The sequence below is a fragment of the Amblyomma maculatum genome, chromosome 3 (genome assembly GCF_055883805.1).
Source record: "Amblyomma maculatum isolate TAMU_Amacu chromosome 3, ASM5588380v1, whole genome shotgun sequence".
NCBI lineage: Eukaryota > Metazoa > Arthropoda > Arachnida > Ixodida > Ixodidae > Amblyomma > Amblyomma maculatum.
In genome coordinates, this window is record NC_139346.1 from 45,937,697 (window position 1) to 45,964,340 (window position 26,644).

The 26,644-nt window shown below is 44.7% G+C and overlaps 1 protein-coding gene across 4 annotated transcripts in view; it reads right to left on the minus strand.

Moving 5' to 3' along the window:
- Window positions 1-26,644, minus strand: part of LOC146194683 (arylsulfatase B-like) — a 91,221-nt gene that overhangs the window by 50,849 nt on the left and 13,728 nt on the right. Inside the window, exons 1-3 of one of the 4 annotated variants that reach the window (XM_084597502.1) lie at window positions 8,684-8,943; window positions 6,053-6,161; window positions 216-375 (exon numbers count right to left, since the gene is read on the minus strand). In XM_084597502.1, the coding sequence (XP_084453628.1) occupies window positions 216-375; window positions 6,053-6,151 (259 nt within the window). In that variant the 5' untranslated portion in view covers window positions 6,152-6,161; window positions 8,684-8,943. Of the gene's footprint in view, window positions 1-215; window positions 376-6,052; window positions 6,162-8,636; window positions 8,944-26,644 lie in introns of those variants that run through there. The other 3 variants (XM_084597501.1, XM_084597500.1, XM_084597499.1) reach the window with 3 other exon arrangements.

A 26,644-nucleotide genomic window follows, 5' to 3' on the forward strand; every position in this document is an offset into this window, starting at 1 on the left:
AAATGTATTGTGCACCAGCGGCATGATTGTTACACGCGCTTCGGTTTCGGGTGCAACGTGTGTTACCTGTGCGTATTGGATAGAGACCAGTCATGAGAGCTGCCATGGAAGGCGCACAAGAGCACGTAATGAAATGCCGTGAATGGGTAAAATGTATTGTGCACCAGCGGCATGATTGTTACACGCGCTTCGGTTTCGGGTGCAACGTGTGTTACCTGTGCGTATTGGATAGAGACCAGTCATGAGAGCTGCCCTGGAAGGCGCACAAGAGGACTGCACGTAATGGCTGTTAAGAATGATGCCATCTGCAGCCAAGGCATCCAAATTTGGGGTGGGTATCTGGGAGGACCCATGAAAACTGACGTCGTCCCATCCCTGTAGGCAGAAAGAGCGAATAAGAACACTCCATTCTGAACGTTTTCAAACAAGACAAATTATTTGGCAGAAACAGCGATCAGGAACGCATCATTCTAAACCGTTTCAAATCAGACAAATTGCGGCTAGAAATTGATGTAGAGCTGTATAGATGAATTACCGACTAATTATAAAAATGCAGCTACTTCAGCCGCAAGCGGAGCTTGTACTATCTAGGAAAGGGGCAGAGATGACCAGCTTTGATAGCTTACACTCATGTAAAACCCCGTTTACGTTTAAAATGTGTGTGTGTCCGTGTGCGTGTGTGTGTGTTTGTGTGTGCGTGCGTGCGTGCGTGCGTGCGCGCGCGCCAGGTTCATCACGAACTTCTTCAGTCCTGTGATCCCAAATTCAATTACGCCCATTAAAAAAAAACAGAAAAATCTATATAATATTGTCAACTGTCGTAAAAGAAAGCATCATGTTACGAAAGATCTATTGAATATTTTGTCACATTTCTGGCGCGGTTCTGAGCCTTCTTTTCAACGGGGCGTAGAGGTTAAAAATTGTTTCAGTTTTGAATCTAATTTTGCAATCATGAAATGGGTCCCTCCCTACCGAACAAACATATATTTAGGCAGAGATTGCCTCTCAGTCGAAGTACCGAAATATAGAAATGGAAATATGGTTTGCTAGACTGGGTGAAAGTAGACTAAAAGCGGCCAAGACTGATCTCACTTCAGCTTATGATATAGGCATAAGCGGAAATTAGATTTATGCGCAGCTAAACCAGCACCGAAATGGAATTGATAGTTTGATAGCGCGAACAAGCGAGGCAGAGTAGAAGTAGGATAACACGGCTCACTTGTACCCGATCCATGTTGTACGTGCTGTAGAACTACGTCACCTTTGTATGCAGAGCCACTCGCCAAGTTTTTCGTCTTTCATAATGTAATCAGTGAGTTCTATCGATCTGCAGAAAGGAACTAGTGCCCGGCAACTGAACATACCGGCGCTAACGAAAGCGGAAGTTTGGTTTGGTTTGTGGGGTTTAACGTCCAAAAGCGACTCAGTCTAGGAGAGACGCCGCAGTGGAGAACTCCAGAAATTTCGACCACCTGAGGTTCTGTAATGTTCACTGACATCGCACAGCACACGGAAGCTTTGCTTTTCGCATATGAAGAAAAGCGGCCGCTGCGGCCAGATTCGATCCCTATCCTTGGGAACAGTGGTCGAGAGCCGTAACCACTTCATCACAATGGCAGGGCCAAAAGCGTAAGTAAACGAAGCGTACAACAAAGTAAAGGGAGAAAACGGCTAGCCAGAAACAGCTAATAGGATAAACGATAATTGCAAGGGGTGTTTGCACGTAAGATCGACAAAGGATGGTCGGTTGACCTTTTATATTCCTTTTACAATTCTGCATATTGTTGTCTGATGACTGGAAAGAAGAGATCTCCAATTGGGTTTGCTATCAAACATTTTTTCGAAGCACAGGAAATTATTAACGACGAAGAGGTGAAGTCTTGCACTTTTCTCAGCTGTTTCGACCAACTTTGATTATGAGCCAACAATGCAAACACGGGGGCCAGTTGGTTGATCATACTGTGGAATACTGCGCTACTTGATAGACAGAGACAAGTGGAAGACGACACACGAATGAAGCGCAAATTCGTGTGTCGTCTTCCACTTGCCTCTGTCTATCAAGTAGCGCAGTATTCCACAGTTTGATTATGAGTTACACAAAATATGTCAACGCTAAGTAACTGAAAATTGTCTGACTAAATATACGCGAATTTTCGCTTTCCAGCGTAGTGTGGATTGTTTTATAAAATTTCTCAAACTCGGCCCAAGGAACAAAATTTTACCCAATTTTCACGCCTTTATTTTAAAGAAGGCTTATGGGAGAGCAACAATAATTCCACAATACATTTTCAGCATAGTTATCGATCAAAAACTAAAACTTGTATTTATATATCGTTTTAACAGAGAGATATACGATCTCGCTAATTTCAAGAAAACACCGATTAATGAACACTTCTGACGACAATTAAAAAAAAACATTTTTGATGTTTTCTAAACTTGGGCCATCTATTCGCCTCTACCTCAGCTTTCAAAATTGCATAATTTTGTATCACTAGCATTACGGCCACTGCAATAAGGTCCTTGTGCAATGCATAGGCACCACGCAGATCTGAATATTCTACGGTGTTTGTGAATCGGTCATGATTTTTAAATTTTGGCATAATAATTTTGGCATAGCCGGAAGAAATATATTTACAAAAGAAAATTAAAGATAAATACATTCAAAGACAGCCAAGGATCCAGGCACTTCTCTTCACCTTCCATGCGTAGAGTTTCTGATGCTTTGAAGCATCGGGCAGCACACAGATGTCTTTCGCAATCACGTTCACCATAAGGCGGCTTACACAGAAAGACCATAAAGTTCAATGAGCCAGAAACGTATTCAAAATAATTTTTACTGAAATGGAAAAAATTGTGAATGTCATGAAGAACTGCCTGTATAAGACAGTGTTTCAGGGTTGCGTTCATATATTCGAATGATTCGACAGCGCACATTATTTTCATTCCTGTACACACAGTTTCTTCCATGCAGTCCCGGCTTTCCGTACCGGCATGAAGTGTGAACAGCAGATCGAATGCGCTGCAAAAGACCCAATTCAGGCCGTCAGTGTGCCGTCATCTGAGATAGGAAACGAGGATCCAGTTACCAATAGTTTTGTTTTTTGTTATTTTTTTTATCTATTTTTGGATTTGACACCTCCCTTCGCCACTGAAGCGCCACGTTCATGCTTTGCACAGATCGCATCTGGCGCAGCGGTTTCTTATGCGGCAGCGGCTGTAGCCCGCGCTGGTGAAAAGGGCGCTCAAATCTCCCCGATAGTGCTCTCACCTCGCTTCCTTAACCCCGTGTTATTGGTGCCTGGTTGTGATGCGAACAAAGGGTGGACAGAATAGTGAAGCTCAAGTGCACATGCGGTGAACAGCTGCCCAAGAGGAACTACTGTTTCGAACTCTATCAGTCCGAAGACGCGAAAACGAGCTCTCACTGCGCAGTCTCTTAAAATTAACGTCTGTGGTGTGCATTCCCCCGCTCTCATTGCCACTCCGGGGAAAATAGAGTCTCAAACTTAACTTCCTCAGTTCCGTCGGTATCTTTTCCGTACTGTTGGGTATTTTTTAACACCTTAAATTCAATCCTGCCTTCATTTTATGCGCTTAGTGGGCAAGAAGTCGGATCGACAACAAATGCAAATTCTTGTCTAAGGGTCTTAGTAGCGGCCACTCCATTAGTGCATCAATATTATGCAATATGTTTTAATACTATTAAAGCTGACCTGAAGGAGAATACCTGGATGAAGTTCAAAAAATATCAAAAATTGGATTTATTTTTTGTCCTAAGGAAGTTTCATTTTATGGTAAAGGTGATTGCGAAAGATGTCTGTGTGCTGCCCAATACTACAGCAAATCAGGAACTCTACGCATATAAAACTGATTCGAAACCATTCAGTGCTGTGTCTGTCACAGCTAATTTGCACCGTCGAGACAAAAAATGATTAGATTCAATATTATTACGGGTGGAGAACGATGAGACCGAAGTAGCGCCTCGTTTGTGGACGGTGAAGAGAAGTGCCTCGAACGCTGGACCCTCATTGCCTGGCTCCTTGGCTGTCTCTCAATGAAAATATCTTCAATCCTCTTTTGTAAATATACTGCAGCCTGAGACACTATTATGCCAGAATTTAAAAATCGTAGGCGATATACAAATGCCGTAGAATCTTCAGATCTGCGTCGTACCTATATCTTGCACAAGGGCCTTATTGAAGTGGCCGTAATCACTAGTGAAACAAAATTATGCAATATATTCTTATTGATTTTGAAAGCTGAGGTAAAGAAGAATAGATGGAGAAAGTTTAAAAATATAAGAAAAGGGTTTCTTATTTGCCCTCAGGACGTTTCATTGTTCGCTGTTTTATTTAAATTAGCTCGATTGTAACTCTCTATTGAAACCTTATCTAAATGTAAGCTTTAGCTGTTTGATATACGTATAGCTATGCTGAGAACACAGTCTGAAATTATTGCAGCTCTGTCATAAGTTTTTGTTGAAATAAAAGCCTGCAAAGAAGATAAATTGTCTTTCCCTAGAGCGATTTCGAGAGCTTTATATACATATCCACACTACTCAGGAAAGCAAACAATAACTGAATACAACTAAAAACATGCGTATACTTAGACAATTTACAGCTATCTAGCGTTGGCACAATTTGTGTAATTGATAACCAAATTTGGCCAAAACAGCCAGAAGCGGAACTCCACCTCTTCGTCGCTATTAATTCTCTGTGCCTCGAAAAAATCTTTGGCACCAGTACAAATTGCAGCTCTCTTCTTAGCAGTCATCAGGCAACAATATATACAATTTTGAAAAAAATATAAAAAGGTCGAGCGACCATCCTTTGTTCGATCTTACGTGGAAACTGGATTCCAAGGGAAGGAACGCGTAGCAGGGGCGGCAGAAAATTAGCTGGGCGGATGAGATTAAGAGGTTCGCAGGGGTCAAGTGGATGCAGCTATCAAAGGACCTGGTTGTTTGGACGAATATAGGAGAAGCCTTCGCCCTGCAGTGGGTATAGATAGGCTGATGATGATGATGACGACGTGGAAATCCCCTAAAGACATTTAAATATAGTGTTAAAAAAATCGAGAAAAAACTGCCGTACACGTAATGCATTACGACAGAGCTCCTTTGAAGTTTGGAGGTACAAAGATAAGCATGAACACAATGGAATCAGCCTGGATTACCGGTACGCCAGCTAGTGCCACCTCTCTTAGGCCATATATAGTGCTTCTATTGGTTCTAGGTGTGCAATAAACTATTTTATAAAATTTCAACTCGGCCCTGAAAAATAATAAAAATATTTCAAAGCTGTTTAAAATATTCGCACTATTAATGCCTTTGGACACTTTACGCGAAACAAAAAAAATGGCCTATAAGGACTATAAGGACTTTTGGTAGCACTGAGTTGGTGCAGCCATGTAAACGGGTCATCCATCCTTATTTTCATAGGTAAACACGATTTTGAGCAGGCATAGCTGCATGCTTCAGAGATAACTGCATGAAGATATACAGTTAGGTGCGCACTAAACGTCTTGCAGGAAAAATGATCACGTGTCATTTTAAAGAACAAACACTGCGTAAACTACTGGAAGCTGGTAACAATAGGAAAAACGCGGTGATTGCATACACGACCCTTCAATTGTCAAGTACGCATCCCAGTACGATTGCTCTTATACCGAGTGCGACAACTCTTAATTAGAGGCATCGAAAACGATGGCGCGAATTAAGACCTTTCTAATGATGTATGGTGACCACACCTTTGGCTTTGCCCCGAGTCAATAGGCTTTTTTGCTTATTGAGTTTGCCTGTATCCGAGTGTGCAACGCTGCTCCGATATTAAACATGCCTGCATGGAATAATCCGGTTTAAAACACAACGTTCGCCCACTATTGTGGTGCTTGACGTCATTAAATTTATTCTTTTCATTTGTTCAGGTTTTTGAACGTGTCCATGTCGTGTCCTAAGGCCCGGTTTCCGTGCATAAGGTGTTTTCATTTTTAAATTTCGCTTCAATTTCTCTTCCTGGCCTCGAAGATAAAAACACAAAAGCGGAGCACATACCAAGTCATCGGCAATGAAGAATACTATGTGAGGTGGTGGCTTGGTGCATATACCCACGGGCAGAAGGAAATGCACCAGTATCAAACAAACTCGGCCCATGTTTGGTATTCTGGGAGAAAACAAACACACCATTAGACATTTAGTGATGTTCACGCCAGATATATGATTTGTAGTCTAGAATCGGACGTATTTTATGTCAATAGATGGCGCAGGCTAAACATCTTTCTTTATTCCCCTTTTTTATTTAACCGGCTAGGATATGTATGTAGTATCCCTCCGTTCTAAACTGAGTCACCACAACTTATCATCATCCTCATTCAAGTCTTAGGCGTTTAGAAAAGCATCACACCATAAAATGCACAACCTAAATCGTACTTGCGCTGCATTACCTGAGGAAGAAATACCAAAGTGAACCGACTCGCGCCTTCATCAGTGCCTGACAGGCGGCATGTGTCGCATATTCATGCGGCATGCTATTCGCGCATGCCATACACATTTTACGGTACTGGCACGCCAGCTACTTTCATATGATTCGCTCTGTTTCGGCCCCAGGCAACCCTGACAAAGAGCGCGCTCAAGCGCCCGCTTAAAGTCTCACCCGCCAGGCATCCTTGGAAAAGGCTAGGACGCAAGGCCTAGCAAACAAGCTTGCAAGGAAAACTGTGATGAAGCGCACGGTCCGCGGACAGCTAACCTACATGGACATGACCGGGCATTAGAATACAAAGCGAAACACCTTCCCACCACCTCACAAAACCCTCACAACGGCCGATGTCATCACCTTGAGTCAGCTACAGACTATCAGTATCTTAACCTTTACACCAGCACCTCATCTTCCCCACACAATAACTCGATTACTCTCTGAAATCCAACAGTTGGAACAAAAACCTCTATCCCAATGTCTGTTAGGGCCCAGGGCGACCCCTTCAAGAAACCAAACATCCATCTCCTACATCTCTTTCTCCTCCTAGGAAGCTGCCCTGTCCCGCCTGTGATCGAGAGAGCAGCAACCACTGATCGAGTAGCGGGCTTACCGGGCCGCGTTAGCCGACAGGCTTCTGCGCTGAGGACTACAGCCATCAATTACACCGACAACATTTCTAACTGGTGCTAAATAAAATTTCTTTCCTTCACTCTTTGCATTCAGGTGTGAAGCTTCTGAAGAGTCGCTCTAAAGATTGCTGCAAACAATTTTTTAAACTGCAGACGTCATTTTATACAACGCCCATCTTAAGACTGCAATACAAAAACTTCACGGCCATAGAAAAAGAAACAGATTCCCATTCCAAAGAAGGCGGCTAGAACACTAGGCGCCTGTGGCAGTCCCCAAAATGATTTCGCTTGCAAAATGAGCGGTAAACGTTCAATCAGCCAACAATTATTGATTTCCGTGATCCCTTGAATTTTTTTTGCAAACTTATACAGTGGGCAAATACGCCCTTTAATTTTTCACTAACTACTACGGGGATTGTTTCAAGTTGTCATAAAATAATTACAATGGAGGGTCGTGGATTTGCGCATACCTTTGATACGCCGTGTATTTTAATATTAAAATCAGCATGCGTAATAAGTTCAGCTTGTTCTCTGCATGCGACACTCTTCTGCCGAATATGTTTTACGTCACTGGGTGTAGGGTATCCACGGTAAGACGAAGATAGTTATACAAAATACACTAATTGCGAACATCTGCTAACTGGGAAACAACTGATTTGTCAAGACATAGAGTCACTATAAATGCATTTGATACCGACTGTTGAGTGCAGCTGTTAGGTATGCGGGAGCAATTACTTTTCTTTGACTCCCTGTCGTTTCAAATACTATCGGCTTTATACTTTCGTGTTTTCGTTGCGGTTTTTGATAAGACGCGCTGTGTAACAACGCTATCTTAACGCTGTTTTCAAGGCACTAAAGCATGAATATTGATTTGAACATTCAGAACAAAGTGGTGATAAAATATCTTGCCTGGCAGACTTTAGAAAAGCATATCAGAGTGAGCAGTGTCTCATAAAAAAGGAGAGCGATTTATTTTGCACAGAGACTGAATGTGCATGAACGCACTTCTAGCGGTCTACATTCTAGGATAGGAAGAACAAAGGTATCATTCTGTCTTATAGTTTTGCTATCAAGGTTTCTCGGTAAACGATGCAGCAGTAATTGGTCTCGATCCTATAGGCTTTCGCATCTACAGTAAAGATTTTATCTCGATGGAGAACATATGTAGGGCAGTGCAAACTGGGCAGGAAGCTGTGCCTGCTGTTATCAGGAATGCGCTTGTTAAATACGCTCAATGTTCTAAAGATTTAGGTTTGAAGGCCACCCGTCTTTACGACTTCGGTTAGCGAGCCACGGTACACCCGACTAGTGAAACGCCACGAGCATAGAGGATAAAACAACGGTTTATTCCGCGCTAACCTCAAAAAAGAGGAAAAAAACGGGAAGGTGCTGCACAATCATTGTAGCCAAACAACTTGCAAAACAATGCGCGTAACTACACCTATGACACGGGTGAGATTGCGTGAAAAAGTCATGCTAGCAAAACTTCAGTGCGATACAAGAACAGGCGGCGGCAGACTCGGCCACTCACGCCGGGTACCGCAATAGGCTCCGTTTGGAGGCTGGCCGTCGGTTCACCTTCCCCGCAGGGCTAGAATGGGCGACACTTCCTCGACACGGTCCTCCTCGAAGGTGGCGACAGGCCGCTACCTGTCGTCGTCACCACGGTTCCCGTCGACAACTTGTCCGAGTCGCAGAAGCGCTCCAGCAGAAATCCCCTGTTAGCTGCTTGCTCAGCGCTTATCAAGCGGCTCCCGCGCAACCAATCAGATACCACTTGTTGGCGGCCCCGGTATGCGTCGCGTCGTCCTCGTTGCGTGCACTCGCACCAAGGTCATGCTTCTCGCCCAGAAACACTGACTTGCGTGCCGAGGCGTCAGCGGGCAGGAGCAAGAAACGATTTAGCGCACCAAGTGGCAAGAACTTGACGCAACATCCTCCTTTGGTTTAAGGCGCGCAGTTTGAAAGCTGGTATGTGGTGCGCCTTGGCGCGCAGTTTGAATGCTATCAAGTTAAATCAGAAGATTGGGTACGTTGGTAATCCATTGTGTAAAACGGCGCAAAAAAAAAAAAAAAAACGTCAGGGACGAAGGAAGACAACAAGACGAGCGCTGACTTTCAACTGACCAGTTTACTGCATGCCTGCATCCATATATATGAACAAGTTCACACAATAAAGAAACAACAACAAGTAAACATTACACCAGAAAACGTAAGATATGAAAGAGAAATATGTGTCATCCAGAATTTCAGAACGCATCATTTTCTCGTGTTCATAAAACTTACTTCACGTTCCGATAACGCTATAGACGGGCTGCTGATACACGTTTCCTTTATCCTGTTCATTTCTTTTGTTTTTAAAATTTCGCTAACTGTCTGGTCATTATGCATATTGATTATTTTTGCTTCCTCTAGAAAGGTCTGTCAAGCCGATTAGAAATTTTAGAAGCAAAATAAATTAACTGGATAAAGAAAACTTGTATCAGCAGCCCGTCTATAGCGTTATCGGAACGTGAAGTAAGTTTTAGGAACAAGAGAAAATGATGCGTTCTGAAATTCTGGATGACACATGTTTCTCTTTCATATCTTACGTTTTCTGGTGTATTGTTTACTTGTTCTTGTTTCCTTTATTGTGTGAACTTGTTCATATATATGGATGCAGGCATGCAGTAAACTTGTCAGTTGAAAGTCAGCGCACGTCTTGGTGTCGTCTTTCGTCCCTGTCGTTTTTTTTTCGCGCGGTTCTCCACGATGCTATCAAGCACTGCCGTCCTGCCACGCCCTGTTTGTGGAATATTCTTGTTTTGTGCAATCTGCTATTGTTTGATTGCGAAAGCAATACTACTCGCACTTTCAAGCCTTCGCGTGACCCAGTTACGTCTTACTCAAGCGACGCTGTGACGTCACACCCCACGTGACACACGGGCTGGCAGGAGCAGCCAACTTGGGTCTCTCGTTTCACGTGGGACGGTTATGTCAGAATCAGCCTGCTAGGACTCTGGCATTAACGTTACCCCCATACTCCACTAAGGCACGTTCATATGGGTCGGTTAAAGCGAGAATTTATATGTAGGCTGAGGAAGAAGAAGAACGCTCGGTCACCCGCAGCTGATGCTTTCGCTCAATATTTGTTTCAGCCGCGATAAACCTTGTAATTCCTTTTCTATTAATATCAGCATCAAAAAATTAGGTTAGGTTACAATTTTCGCTCACTGGCCATCAAAACAGCAGCGTCACGGCCTTCGCTAAACAACAGTATTGCAGAAAAGACGCCAGGTGCTTTAAACATGATCACTTTTTCTTTCGTTCATACAAAGCAAAACCCGATGCTTTGTATGAGTAGGATACATCAGCCGACGTGTATATTAAAAAAAGTGACAGAAATGTAACAGAAGAGAAGAAAGATTACAAAGGTAGACATGCGTTGTATGACAAATTTACAAAGTACGGCAAATGATGCGGAAGAAAACAAATTATACATTACAAGGCTGAAAATAATTCGAGGCTCCTTCAGAAAGAGCAGCCTATATTTTATTTTAAACAGACGTTTCAAGCAAATAAACAGCAAATTGTATTTGGTAATATGCTACAGTGGACAACATTTTTCGAGCTTGAATGTACGTCCCCTCCCTGCACCATCATGTATTTTTGCGTACCACCTTGCGAGCAAAATTCCAGCAAAAGTCATGCCTTTCATTCTCAGCTTTACCTTCAGAAAATTCAGGTGACTTCAAATTACCAGGTGTGGATTGGGAACTTCTTGAGTGTCTCGGTGCTTGCACAAAGCAAGCCAAAATATTGTTTAAAATAATGCTTACCCACAACCTGACGCAAATAGTTCATGAACCAACCCGTATTGTCGGTCCCACGAATTCATAGTTAGATTTGCTGTTCGTCCCTCGCGACATCGTGAATTTTACGGTTTCTGTGGAACAAGGCCTGTCTGACCACCACTTGGTTAGTGCTTCTTTTCCTCTGGTACGGCAAAAAAAAGAAAGAAACACTTATCTTCACGTTACTTTAAAGATTATTCGCGTGCCAATGACGCGTCTATCATTGAACATCTCGAAACTTCCCTTGGTGATTTCGATGACGCTGATGTCTGCGCACTCTAGGACAGTTTCAAAAAAATCTGTATTGTATCAATACTTTTGTACCTATCAGGCACAAAAAAGAAAGAAAGGAAACGCCATGGATGACACGCAGTATAATTCAAATGAGGCGAAGAGTACAACGGTACAAGAAAAAAACGCGCAGATCCTGATGTGCTAAAGGAATTACTGGACAATCTAGCACGTGCCTTACGTGATTCAAAAGATTATTTCTTCAACACATCCCTTCAAAACTTTATAAAAACCGAGCCAAGTAAGTTTTGAAATTACATTAGTGAGAAAAAGAAAGCAGTCACACAAATATTGGTGGACAACACTACGTTATGTGATCCAAAGGCTATTACTGAACATTTTAATAGTTATTTTCAAAGTGTATTTTCTGCCCCGAGCACAGGTACCGAAAATAGCCGAGTGTATTACCCCGCCGAAGTGAATTTTATTACTTATCCTGGTGCCCTTTCAATGTTGCTGAACTTGAAAACCAAAACGTCATATGGCCCTGACAACATTCCAAACGCATTTCTGCGACGCTATGCCGAAACTCTGGCTCAATTCCTCGTAATGATTTTTCGCGCTTCAATGTCACTGGGTAAAATATCCGATGAGTGGAAGACAGCCCGAATTGTTCCCGTTTATAAAAAAGGAGACCGTCTTCTCTTGCAGAACTACCGTCCCATATTGACGTCCCCATGCTGTAAACTATTAGAACATATAGTTGCACATTGTATGTACGAAGTTTTAGAAATATCGCGTGCTAACTAGCTTCCAGCACGGGTTCAGAAAAGGACTCTCGACGGTAACACAGCTAATTACAGTAATAAATTCATTTGCTTCCTCTATAGATAATAAAGGCCAAATCGATGCAATATTTTTGGATTTTATCAAGGCGTTCGACAAAGTTCCTCATGATAAACTAATTTTTAAAATGAAAGAAATTGGCATTCCTGATATTTTAGTAACATGGATTAATGCATACTTACAAGACCGCAAACAGTTTGTTGAAGTGGGCGGACAACGTTCGGGCTCTCTCCCAGTTTCATTCGGTGTTCCCCAAGGAAGCGTTCTTGGCCCTCTGCTTTTCCTTTTGTATGTCAATGATATTGTTGAAGTTGTTAACCCACCAGTGCAAATTCGATTGTTTGCTGACGATTGTATTCTATACAGAGAAGTTACAAATAGGGAAGATCAATGTGACCTGGACAGGGCCTTGACCAACGTTTTCGAATGGTGCGACCGATGGGGCATGATTCCGAATGCTGATAAAAGTGTTTATATGCCGATAACCCGAAAAACCATAGGTCATAGCTACACATATAAATTAGGCTCTCTCCCTCTTGAACAAGTATCCAACTACAAATACCTAGGACCCCGCAGGGGGCACCTGTTAAAGCAGGTGTTTGTGTGTTTTGTGCGACACCACGGACCCCGAGCACCCACGCTTAGCCGTGCGTGGCATCGTCGTGTCTGGGGAAAAGGGGATCCTGGTGGTTGAGCCGATGCCGAGTGTTTGGACCTTTAAGGCCCCTCGGCGGAGGCAACACACCACTTTGGCCCACGCTTCCCATAGACGGCACCTCCGGGCTGACCCACCCGGGGGAAATCGGCAGTCGCCTTTTCCTATCCTCCCCTCCATCTTTCACTTTCCTATCCTCTTTCTCAGAACTTTCCTGTCTTCTCCTCCCTTCTCGCTTTTTCCTTTTTCCTGGCGGCGAGGGTTAACCTTGTGTGGCTAACCACCCTGCGTTACGCCGTATTTGGTTATAGTCAGAGTGTACAGCTGACGTGGCCAGGACTCGTTGTACAAGCTCCTTTCCCGTCCCCTTGTTGGGCTCCATGGTGGGTGGCTGCCACTTTGGCCGAAAAATTTCACATTTTATGGCTGCTTCTCTTTCTGGAACTGATCGCCCTCTCAAAAGAGGGCGGACCGATGTAACCCAAGAATTTTTCCAAAAAAACAAAGAAGTTTTCCCAAAGTACTATGTGATACATAGTGAAGAAGAGCAAAAATCAGCGAGAATTATCTCCCCATTCATAGTTGAGAAATCACTGACAAGTGCACTAGGTACAGGTTACAAGGTGAAAAAACTGGCAAGTGGAGACCTACTGCTTGAATTGAAAGACTACATGCAATACTTGAAACTGTCCAACATTGAGTCTATCGGGGACATACCTGTCTCGATCACTGCTCATCGGTCACTGAACACTGTCCGAGGTGTAATTTCAGAAAATGATTTCATACACTTGACAGAAAAAGAACTGTTAGAAGGACTTGCTGATCAGAACGTTGTAAATGTCCAGAGGATTAAGATAAGAAAAGAAAACAAAGAAATCCCGACAAAGCACATTGTCCTTACATTTGCTTCCAGTGCTCTCCCTGACACTATTGAAGTAGGCTACCTGAAGATAAGTGTAAGACATTATATACCGAACCCTAGACGATGCTTTAACTGCCAGAAATTCGGCCACGGCTCACAGAGTTGTCGCGGTCGCCGAACTTGTGCGAAATGCGCTTCAAAAGAACACTCAACTGATGAATGCACCGAAACCACATTGCAGTGTGCTAACTGTGAAGGAGAACACCCTGCTTATTCAAGGTCCTGCCCCACGTGGAAAACTGAAAAAGAAGTAATCACTATCAAAACAAAAGAAAACTTGTCATATAAAGAAGCGCGACAAAAACTGGCCACTACTCCTGCTTTTCAGTTCACAGCAAAACCAAGTTATTCTGGTATGGCACAACAGCGCGGGGTGCCACACCAACATTTAGCACCTGCCCAGGCCACACAGAGTGAGCCTCGGGCAGGGCTACCCGCGCCCCAGGTGGAAGTGGCTCATGCTGCTCCCCCACCTCCATCTCAAAAGAAGGCTATGCAGCCCTCCGGGTTGACAAGCCTGAAGGTCTCTCCTCATGAGGCGAGGCCTAACACGAAAGAACACTTATCTGGGGCGCGCTCCTCCGCTGCCTCTGAAGAGGAGGCAATGGACACGAGCCCTGGTAGGGCTGTGCCTTCGACGTCAGACGGACGACGGCACAGCTTAGACCGTCAAAAAAAAGACAAGCCCCGAGTCGTTGGGCCAAAAAAAAACCTAAGCTAGTTTTTCACATTTTTCATAAAATAAGATGGCGTGTATAATACATTGGAATTGTAGAGGACTACTAAATAATTACAGCGACATAAAGGAAATCCTGGCTACATTCTCCCCATTGGCTTTGTGTCTCCAGGAAACCAACTTAGGTCCTCAGAACAAAAATTTCCTTAAAAATTACAAAATCATCCGCCGGGACCGGGAGCTGTCCAGCAGACTCTCGGGTGGTGTAGCCATCGTCGTGAAACCTGGAATCGCTGCTCGGGAGCTGACTCTTAATACCAGACTTGAAGCGGTAGCAGCCACATTATTAACACATAAAACCATCACAGTATGTTCAGTATACCTCCAACCACACATCACGATAACACTAGATGATTTAGAAGACCTTTTACAACAGCTTCCCGAGCCGTATCTTTTAGTTGGTGATTTTAATGCTCATTCGTGTCTTTGGGGCAGCGAGCAAACAGATACTCGTGGTCAGCTTATAGAAGATTTTATTTTATGCAGCAACGTGTGTCTCCTAAACTCTGGCAATCCAACATACTACTCCCCAGCCACAGGCAAAGCGAGTTGTTTAGATCTGTCTTTTAGTTCACCTTCTATTTTTACCGATTTTAAATGGGAAGTTTTAAATAATCCGTACGGAAGCGACCATCTTCCTGTCATGATCAGCTTATCCTCACCATCAGTCATCCCGACAAAACCCAGGCGGTGGAAACTGCATTTAGCTGACTGGTCTTTGTTCAGGCAAGAAGCCAGTCTAAATGAAATATATTCAGAGAAAATTGATATAGACAAAATGAATGAAATATTTACAGCATGCATTCTTGCGGCAGCACGTCTATCTATTCCCCAATCAACAGGAGTAGTGCACCAAAACCACAAAGTCTGGTGGACACAGGACTGTAAAGAAGCCAAAAAAGAACAAAATAAAGCCTGGGGTATTTTTCGGAGATACCCAACATATGAAAATCTGACAGTTTTTAAAAAAGCAAGAGCCAAAGCTCGATATATTCGTCGTAATGCCGAAAAAAAATCATGGCAGAAGTATGTTACATCTATAAACAGCTCCACAACATCAAAAAAAATGTGGGAACAAATTCATAAACTAAATGGCAGCTTCTCCCCATTCACAATTCCAATCCTCACAGCTCCTAATACACAGACAAGCATCGAAGAACAAGCTAATATATTAGGTGTGCATTTCCACAAAATTTCGAGTTCTGCACACTATACAAAAACATTCTTAAAGTACAAGGACAGGATTGAAAAATATAGGCTTCCTACGAGGGGCAGCACGAACACACCTTACAATAGGTTGATTACGCTGCAAGAACTGAAAGATGTTCTCGCTTGCGGTAAAAAAACTGCACCTGGTCCTGATGAGATTCATTATGAGATGCTCGCCCATCTATCAGAAGCATCTGTAGAAGCGCTTCTAAAGTTTTTTAACAAAATCTGGGTACTAGCTAAAATACTGGAGACTTGGAAAAGAGCCATAATTGTGCCGTTCCTAAAACCCGGCAAGCCGCCTACCTGTCCTGGGAGTTACAGGCCTATAGCCCTAACTAGTTGTTTAGCAAAATCTTTTGAAAGTATTTTAAACACTAGATTAACCTTTATTTTAGAATCAAGTAAACTTCTTAATATTCATCAGTGCGGTTTTAAGAAAGGATGCTCAACTACGGACCACCTAGTACGCCTCGAAAACACTGTCCGCGAGGCGTTTATACATAGACAGCATTGTCTCGCTGTTTTCTTCGATCTAGAAAAGGCATATGACACAACTTGGAGATTCGGCATCCTACGTGATCTAGCAGCTTTGGGCATCCGTGGTCGAATGCTCAGCGTTTTAAAAGACTTTCTTTCACATCGTTCATTCCAAGTGCGCCTCGGTACCACCTTGTCAAGAAGCTTCATTCAGGAGAATGGGGTACCTCAGGGGTGCATTCTAAGCACAACGCTTTTTGTTGTAAAAATGAATTCCATTACCAATGAAATCCCAAATTCCATTATGTGTTCACTCTACGTAGATGACCTCCAGATAGCCTACACCTCTTCCAATATATCAACGTGTGAGAGACAAATACAAATAACAATAAATAAACTAGTGGCATGGGCCGACAAAAATGGGTTTCAGTTTTCCCCCCAAAAGACGGTGGCAGTTATGTTTTCACTCAAACGGGGTATTCAGAACAACCCTGTCTTGCACTTAAATAGAACCGAATTACCATTAAAAGAAGAGCACAAATTCCTAGGCATTACTTTCGATAAAAAACTCACATTTCTACCTCACATAAACACACTAAAAAAGAAAGCCTCAAAATCGCTTAACATACTGAAAGTTCTTTCGCGGAAACATTGGGGTTCCGACAGGGCATGTCTTTTACATGTATACCGTTCTGTTGTACGCTCCCGCGTGGACTATGGGAGTATAGTGTACGGTTCAGCTAGGCCTTCATATCTAAAAAAACTGGACCCTGTACATAACTTAGGTCTACGCCTTGCATGCGGTGCATACAGAACATCCCCTATAAGCAGCCTGTATGTAGAAACAAATGAGCCTTCACTGGAAGACAGACGAATAGCCATCACATGTGCTTACATTCTAAGAATAAGGTCACAGGAAAAACACCTCTGCTATCCAGTTGTCAAAACTTGCCCCTCTCGATTAATTTTCACAAATAAACCCAAAGCAACAAGACCACTGATCATGCGATTCGAAGACATGTGCAGTAAACTGCAGATCCTGGACACCTTGCCTGATGTCGCACAAAACAACAGCCCTCTACCTCCATGGTACAGTCTTCCTGAAATCTGTGACCTCACTCTCACACAGTTTCCAAAAACCAAAACCCCACAAGAGCACATTATTCAGGAATTCCTAAACTTGCAGGAAAAGTACAAAAACTTCACAGACTTTTATACCGATGGATCTAAAACTGCTGTGTACACTGGAAGTGCAGTTGTGCAAGGAGATTCTGTGGAAATCATAAGACTTCCACACTGTGCGTCTATTTTCACTGCTGAATCCTATGCCATTTCTGTTGCCGTAGAGAAAATATTAAAAGAGAATGTCATAAACAGCATTATATTTACAGACTCTCTAAGTGTTCTCACAGCTCTAAATTCCAGAAATGCAGCTGCTCCTTTACTCGGAAACATAATACACAATATAACAACAGCCATAGCTCGAGGATACAACGTAAAATTCTGCTGGGTCCCGAGTCACGTGGGCATTAAAGGCAATGACAGAGCAGACACATGTGCTGCTCAAGCCCGCGACAAGCAAATAAAGAGTATAAGCATACCTTACAAAGACTGTACGAAACTTGTACATCTCAAATTAAAAGAAAAATGGCAGTCTGCCTGGGACAGTGAAGTGGGAAATAAACTACACTTGGTAAAGCCCATTTTGGGAGAATGGATGTCGTGCCGGCATAAGGAGCGTTTTATAGAAGTGATCCTATGCCGTCTCCGCATTGGACACACGCACCTGACACACAATTTTTTGTTGAAAAAAGAAGAGAAACCACGATGCGAAAAATGCGGAGAGGAACTAACTATTAACCACATTTTATTGACATGCGCAAGTCATGAAAGGATAAGAAAAAAATTTTTTGCAAAATTTTACAATGAATACATTCCTTTTCACCCTAAACTGATTTTAGATGATGATGGACTTATTGATTTATCTTGTGTTTTTAGTTTCATAAGGGAAGCAAATGTTTTACACAAACTGTAGGAAAAAATGAAACATACGTCACTAAGAGAAACTGAAACCTTGTGCTAGGCACATCATGGTGTTGGCAGCTTAAGCGCCATCGGATCTAAAACAACCCAAGTTTTTAAAAGGAGATTTTTTAAACAAATGAGTTTTTAACACACTCATTTTCCCATTTCTTGCAAAACAAAACTTCCACCTTGCTCGTGGCGCATGATAGCCTTAGTTGCTTATGCGCCAAAAAACCCAACACAACACAACACAAATACCTAGGAGTAACCATAATTAGCAATCTATTGTGGAACTTGCACATAAACAATATCTGCTCTGCTGCATTTAGAAAATTGTGCTGCTTAAGACATAAACTAAAAAATGCTCCTTCTAACATTAGACTACTTTGTTATTCTTAATTAATTAGACGTAAACTCGAATATGCATGCATATTGTGGGACCCGTATACTAAATCTAACGTAAAAAATCTGGAAAGAATACAGAGAAGAGCTGTCAGGTTCATTTTCAATAAATATGCAAGGTCTGACTCCCCAACCACTTTAATGGAGACAAATAAAATTGAACTACTTGAACATCGAAGAAGAAAGCTTAGATTAAAGTTTATTTATCAGTTATTACATAAGAAACTCGGTTTGGATCCGTCATCATACTTAACGCCGGCACCAAACAGACAAACTCGTCAACACCTTCCCAGTTCCCTAACCACTATATTCGCTAGAACAGACACTTACAAATTTTCGTTCTTTCCACGCACAGTAACAGATTGGAATCAGCTAGTTAATCCATTGTCCCATAAGTTTTAACCAATTGCTGCTATACTGTGTTGTCTTTCTTGAAGTGTTGCGTTTTCTTTTGTGCCTTGATTGACTTGTTCACCCACCCTGCTTGGACTCAGTGTCCGCAGTATTTTGTAAGTAAATACAAAAAAGGTTTCTGAACGCAAATATGAACCATAATAAACTGTAAAACATCCATGCTCATGTTAAAAACAGCCTTGTATACATTTCACGCCCAAAATGTTAGTAGTACTTGTTAAAGAATTCACAGCCACAATGCGCAACAGTTTTAATATAAAAACAGATCTTCGACAATGCACGTCTTTGTAGCCTAGGTCTTTTGGGGACATTAGGCTATATAAACCAATTAAGCTTATCATGCAATATTATTACATGGCCAATTTGTTGGAATGTGACAAGGTGTACTGACAATATTGTAACGGTTGTTACACTAAAGAATTACTGCGCCGCTGAACGAGGGCACCGAGAGAGCTGAATCTGGAACGCGGGCAACAGGAACGAGCCGACACTTCAACGTCCTCTACTTCTACCGATTGCGCTCCTTCTTCTTCACCTCTAATGCACGTGTCACTGCCCCTTCCCCTGGAGCATCGCCCCGATGCGGTGTTACCATCAGACAGAAGAGTAGGGGAGGAAAAGCGTTCAAGAGTAACACCACAGTCTGACATCGCGGATAGACTACATGCAGCCTGAAAGTCATTCGGGGGGTCGCTCGTTATATAGCTTCATTTGCACCACATGCACAACATCGCTGCCCTTGCTGTTGTGCGATGAACAAGCTGGTGTGGCTGGTGCAACCTCATACGTTACGTCGCTGAGGTGGCGGACAACAAGGTAAGGGCCAAAGTAGCGGCGTAGTAACTTTACGGATAGCCCGCGGCAACGAACGGGCATCCAAACCCGCATATTGTCACCCGGGTTGTAAGCAACGTAGTAGCGTCCATAGTTGTAGCGGTCACCATCAATCTGCTGCTCACGGTGAATGCGGTGTCTGGCCAGTTGCCGCGCTTCTTCCGCGCGCTGAGCATAAGTGGCGACGTCGACGTCAAGTTCGTTCTCATTGTCAGGGGTGGTCCACGGGTAGCATAGCATCCAGGGGGGTGGTAACCTGTCGACCGAAGACTAAATCAAACGGAGTGAACCGGGTTGTTTCTTGCTGCGCGGTATTATACACGAATGTTGCGTATGGAAGAATTTTGTGCTCGATATCAACATACATGGAAATCATATCAGCCAATGTCCTGTTGAGGCGTTCCACCAAGCCATTTATCTGCGGATGGTAGGCCGTTGTACGTCTATGGCTGGTATGTGTGAGCTTGAGCACAGCCTGAGTGAAGTGGGCCGTAAATGCAGCTCCACGGTCAGTAATAATAGCTGCAGGAGCGCCATGACACAAGACGATGTTGTAGACAAAGAATTCGGCGACTTCGGCAGCACTACCGTTTGCAAGTGAGGTGGTCTCAGCGTACCCTGTCAAATAATCTGTCGCGACCACAATTCACCGTTTTACTTTGGACGACTTCGGAAAAGGGCCGAAGAGGTCTATGCCAATTTGCTGAAAAGGGGTCTTTGGAGGTGCTATTGGCTGCAGAAAGCCGGCTGGTTTCAGAGGAGGAGATTTGCGTCGTTGGCAATCGCGGCATGTTGTTACGTATTTATGTACTCATGGGCCAATAATACTTACGCCGAATCTTTGCCAGTGCGCGACTGACCCCCATGTGGCCGGCGGATGGTTCATCGTGACAAGTGCTCAAGATTTCAAACCGCAACTAGGATGGCACAACAAGCAGAAACGTCTCCTTGTCGCAGTCAAATTTGCGCTTGTATAGGACTCCACTACGAAGAATGAAGGACTGTAGTCCACGGCGAAACACATGAGGTACACTAGCATTAAAACCCTCCAGATACCTAATGAGTAGCGCCAACTCAGGGTCAGTCCATTGAAGCTGCGCCATACGGGAGAAGCTGATAGCACAAAGAATAAGGCAATCTTCGGTGATGTCTTGAGTAGCCGGTTCAACGGGCGCTCGTGATAAACAGTCCACGTCTTGGTGCTGCCCACCCGATTTATAGGCGACCGTCACATCGTACTCCTGAAACCTGAGGCTCCATCGGGCCAACCGGCCAGACGGGTCTTTAATGCTGGCTAGCCAGCATAGAGTGATGATCGCTAACAACACGAAATGGTCGTCCGTAGATGTATGGTCGGAATTTACTCAGAGCCCAGATGACGGCAAGACACTCTTTTTCTGTCGTCGAATAGTTCTGTTCCGATCGAGAAAGTGTGCGGCTCGCGTAGGCGATTGCTCGTTCTGCGCCGTCCTGCCACTGTATGAGGGTCGCTCCGAGGCCGACATTGCTAGCGTCAGTGCAGACATCCGTCTCTGCATTCTCGTCGAAATGAGCTAGTATTGGTGGACTTTGAAGGCGGTGGCGAAGTTCCTCGAAGGCTTCGTCTTAAGCACTTCCCCATACGAAGGGTGTGTCATCTCGAGTCAAGGCTATCAATGGCTCAGTTAAGTGCGCAAAATCTTTAACGAAGCGATGATAATACGAGCAGAGGCCCGAAAAACGTCGGAGGGCCTTCATGTCGGTTGGGCGTGGGAAACTGGAAACAGCGGAAGTCTTGTAGGGGTCTGGAAGAACACCTTGTGCGCTGACATGTCCTAAGAAACGGAGCTCCTCGAAGGCGAAATGACATTTCTCTGGCTTGATAGTTAGTTGTGCAGATTGGAGAGCTTGAGGGACAATGCGCAATCGCTTCAAGTGTTGTTCGAAGCTAGACGAAAAGATAACCACGTCGTCCAGGTACACAAGACATGACTGCCATATCAGACCAGCTTAAACAGTGTCTATCATGCGTTGAAACGTGGCTGGAGTGGAGCAAAGTCTAAACGGGAACACCTTAAATTCGTACAGACCGTCTGGTGTCACGAAAGCCGTTTTCTCGCGGTCTCGCTCGTCCACCTCGATCTTTTAGATCTAAGGAAGAGAAGAACCTGGCGTCTCGGAGTCGGTCAAGCGCATCATCGATCCTGGGGAGTGGGTATAAGCCCTTTTTGGTAACATTATTCAGTTTGCGGTAATCAACGCAGAATCACAAAGTGTTGTCTTTTTCACCAGGACCACCGGCGACACCCATGGACTTGTTGACGGCTGTATAACATCGTCTGCAAGCATTTCATCGACTTGCGTTCTAATAGCCTCCCGCTCTGTAGGCGAAACACGCTATGGACGCTGACAGACTGGTGGCGTAGCCGAATCTGTGACGATGCGATGCTTTGCTACCGGCGTACGTCCGACCTTGGAGGTCGTCGCGAAGCAATCTTTAAAATCAAGTAGCAGCGACGACGACAGAAGGTTCTTCTGATGAGGTGACAACCCCGGCTTGATTTTAACCTTCTGAAGGGCGTTACGTGGTGCGGCATCGTCGATAAGATTCATCTCCACGGGGCATAGATTCGGCAACCCATCCATGTCGTGGAGGAAGGCGACGGCCGTTTGCTTGGCGAGGTGCTGAATTTCATAAGGGAAATTCGTCAACAAAACTGTCACACAGCCGTCATCCAGTTCAACAATGCCGCGCGCGATAGCCACTGCCTTCTCGAGCGACAGCGAAGAGTGACTGTCCGCAATACCTTCGTAGTCTTGAAATGAGTTGTTCCTCAATAACACCAGCACACTGAACCGTGGTGGCAGCATTACGTCGTTTTCAACAATACGCAGAGCGTTCACTCGAAAATGAGACTCGCGCCTTGTGTAGGTCGATCACAGCACCGTTTGCCTGCACAAAGTCGAGGCCCAGGATCAAGTCTCCCGAACACTCGCGCAAGACGACGAATTCACCGATGTAGACGAAACCACAGATGCCGATTCGCGCTTTACATCTTCCGGCCGGGCTAATGAGGTGACCCCCAGCCGTGCGAATGCTAGGGCTTTTCCACGGCGTCAAAACGTTGCTCAATTCCTCGGCGAGGGCGTAGCTCATCACTGAATAGTCTACAACAGTATCAAGTAAAGCGACAGCGTCAGTACCGTTAATTGTCACACACAAATCAGAAGTAGGGCGTCGGATGCTGTCGCTACCCTGCCCCAGTGAGAAATCAGTGTATCGGCAGCGGAGGATCTTCAGTGTTCCCGACAGCAGCGGCCTTGTCTCCGGAGACCACTTGAATTAGTTTTCCCGGAATGGACTGGGAGAACGCCGCTCAGGATAGCTGGCGTCTCGGCGAGGACTTGGGGAACGGTACCGCAGCGGCGATGATGATCTAGAGTCATAGCGGCCGTATCTAGGTCGTGTCACAGGCCCGTGACGGGCCGACAGATGAGCTTCTATTTCGAGTGGTCGTTCCGTGGGCAAAGGTCGCCGGGCGAAAAACCACGCAGACCACCTCGGCGGTATGGGCAAGCCCAGTAAAGATGACCGGCCTCACCAGAGTAGTAACAGAGTGGCCGCCGGTCCGGTGCATGCCACACATCACATTTCCGTGGCCGCTGATAAACTGGTCGAGCAGGCACACGAGAAAGACCAGGCTGCTGCACTGCTTGAGTGGCGGTATTCACGTCGTAGACTGGCCAGCTGCATATGTAGGTCTGTCCTCAGTCCCGGATGACTTCAGACAGCGATGTAACAGACAGCGCGCTGGGAGACAGCTGGAGGGTTTGTAATTCCTTCCTGATGATCGACCTGATTAGGTCACGTAAAACGGCTACGTCACTCTCTAGCGGCATCGAAGAAACAGCAGGCCCAAGCGTGCTTATATCTCTTTTGTATTGCGAGGCTCGTTGCAGGAATGTCGCCTCCATGGTGGTCGCTTTAATAAAGAATTCGGCAACAGTACGCGGTGGACTGCGCACAAGACCGGCGAAAAGCTCCTGCTTGACCCCCCGCATGAGGTGGCGAAGCTTCGTCTCCTCGGCCATGCAGGGGTCAGCACGCTTGAAGAGGGTGCGTCATGCCCTCCACATACATGCGGACGCTTTCGTTAGTCCGCTGGTTACGGGAGTGAAGCGCAGCTTCAGCTTTCTCCCGGCGGTCGGCGCTGGGGAATGTAGCTAGGAGATTTTGGCGAAATGTCTCCCAGGTGGTCAAGTTGCTCTCATGGTTCTCGTACCATGTCATCGCGGAGTCATCGAGTGCAAAATACACGTTATGGAGCTTACGGTCGTCGCTCTAACCGTTGTAGCGGGCGATCCGCTCGAAAGTGTCAAGCCAGTATTACGCATCCTCGTACACGTCGCCGTGGAAAGATGGCGGTGCTCGCGGCGTTTGGTAGAGGATGGGCGCCGGAGACCTGCTATCTGTGGCCATTTCTGGTGGAACAGGCGGTCGAGGCTGCGTCGTCCTCGTCACTTCTCGTCGAGGTAGTAAGAGGCCCGAATTCAGGTGACTGACCGCGGAGGCGGCGGCTTGGGCGCTGATGGACCGGTGTGAGATCCGTGTTTCTATGCGAGATTTGGACTGTGAAGAAGGCTGACCGCCGAAGAATTGACGCGTTTGAATTGTGGTGCTGGCGGAGACTCTTGAGAGTTCCTTGGACTGCCAGAAGATCAAATGAGTCCATATTGTCGACCATAAAACCTGCTTGCTCATTGGAGGGTCAAATTCTAAAGTTAAAGCTCAGCTACTTTGGTCATCTGATGAGAAGAGAGGAGTCACTGGAGAAAGATTTGATGTTGGGAAAGGTTGAGGGTCACCGGAGAAGGGGTAGGCAGCGAACGCAATGGTTAGATGGCATCCTCGAGGCGCTTCAGATGGAGTTATGTGATGTTAGGAAGATAGAGACCGGAAAGCGGGGCGTGACATGGTCCATAGGGTCACGAAGAGTCAGACACGACTGAACGACTGAACTCAGCTGAACTGATCTTATAGGTGTACGCAGGTTGGGAAGCGTACCAAACTCGACTCCACCAGATGTGTGACGGTTGTTACACTAAAGATTTACTGCAGCCGCTGAACGACGACACCTAGAGAGCTGAATCAGGAACGCGGGCAACAGGAACGGGCCGACCCTTCAACGTCCTCTACTTCTTTTCTTCTGCCTTGATATTTGGCACATACCCACGAAGGGGGATTGGCCAGGGTTCTGTGTGGACTGCCAAATGTCCTACACAAACTGAATTAGTGCATTAAAGTAATTGACAACTAAACAAAAACATAAGATTTAAGATCACAAAAGTGATTGAAAGAAAAAATATGAAGCAAAAATTTTAAATTTTGTAAATTTGGAATACAATTAGCAAACGAATCTGTCCGTAGCTGTGATGTAGTTATGTAAGTACTGACAAATTTGAGGCAACGCAAATCCTTCCGTGGACCGACAACGTAAATCCCCAGCGTGCAATTGGAGGTTTAAATTCACCCTTCTCTGATGTGAAAACCTTCGGCAAGCGAGAAGGAAGTGATCAATATTTTCAATCTCACCGCAAGCCTCACAAAGGTTTGTGGGGCTGATCCCGCATCTACATAAATAGAAATTTAGGCGAGGAATCCTGCATCTCATGAGAGTCATCGTTACCTCACACTGCCGTGGTTTACATGAACGAACTTTCCATGAGTATATGAGATGCTGATATTCGGCTGATAGCAAAGGATCATTGCATGAAGCGGGTAGGTATTGATAACGCTGGAAACAGGACATTCCAAAAATGGTGATATTAGGGCTGGTACGTGAAACAGATGCATCAAGAGCTGATTTAGCCAGGAAATCTGCCGCTTCGTTCTGGAAAATACCGCTGTGACCGGGGACCCAGATGAAGGGTATTTCTTTCACCCACCCCGGTATGAAATACTTTAGTGAGCGGCTCAACAGAGCATCCCGTGCTGACTCCAGTGACAACAAAACAGGAAAAGAGTCTGAAAAAAAATTTTTGATTGACTGCATGGAACGTTTAGTAGTGCTAGCCCAATTACCATAAACTCTGCTAGAAATATCGGTGTGTAATCCGGGACACGCACCGAAAAACTCCAGGAAAGAGACTCTAAAAAAATTCCAATCGCTGCTTTCTGCGCAGTCACAGACGCATCACTGGCAATTACAGTGTGATCAGGGAACTTTTCAAAGTGATCACATAGGAGACTGGATATTAGATTTGAAGGTAAGTGCTTCACATAAGATGGAAATATAGAATCATAATTTATATCCACAAAGGACGTTGAGCAACCAATAGGACATAGAACCAAGGTCAACACCAATGTTTGCTAAAATGCTCTGCGTGAAAACAACCTGGGGCATGCAGACACTTGGCCACTGGTGAGTGAGAAAGAGGGCGGGGTTGGACACAAAAATAGGTATAGCCACACCGGGAATAGCCTCAAATGATCGCAAGAATGATCTAACAGTAAGAATGATCTAACTTCTACCGATTGCGCTCCTTCTTCTTCACCTCTAATGCACGTGTCAATATTATGTCAGTAAACACCATAGGCACTTATTTCATTTCTATTAACATATTGTTCAGGCTGGTTAACAGTTATATCGCTTTGAAGTGCATGATCTATACATTAAGTCCCGTGAAATGGCAAGCTAAAAATGAAATCTGAATCAACCTATTGGCTCGTATATATAGGGTGCGGAAGATTGCTCCGAGCTTCTTGCATATATGCTGCTATGGTTTTACAAGGACACACAGCAGAGACTGCCGCTTCCTTACATCACCTGACATACTTACACTAGAATTATTTGTCATTGTGATGCAAATTGTACCGAAACTATGTAAATAGGTGAAACGTGATATTGCGGCACCCAGCATTGCCGCAATCATCATCAATACTGGACTATTGCAGGACCACCGTTAGCCGATG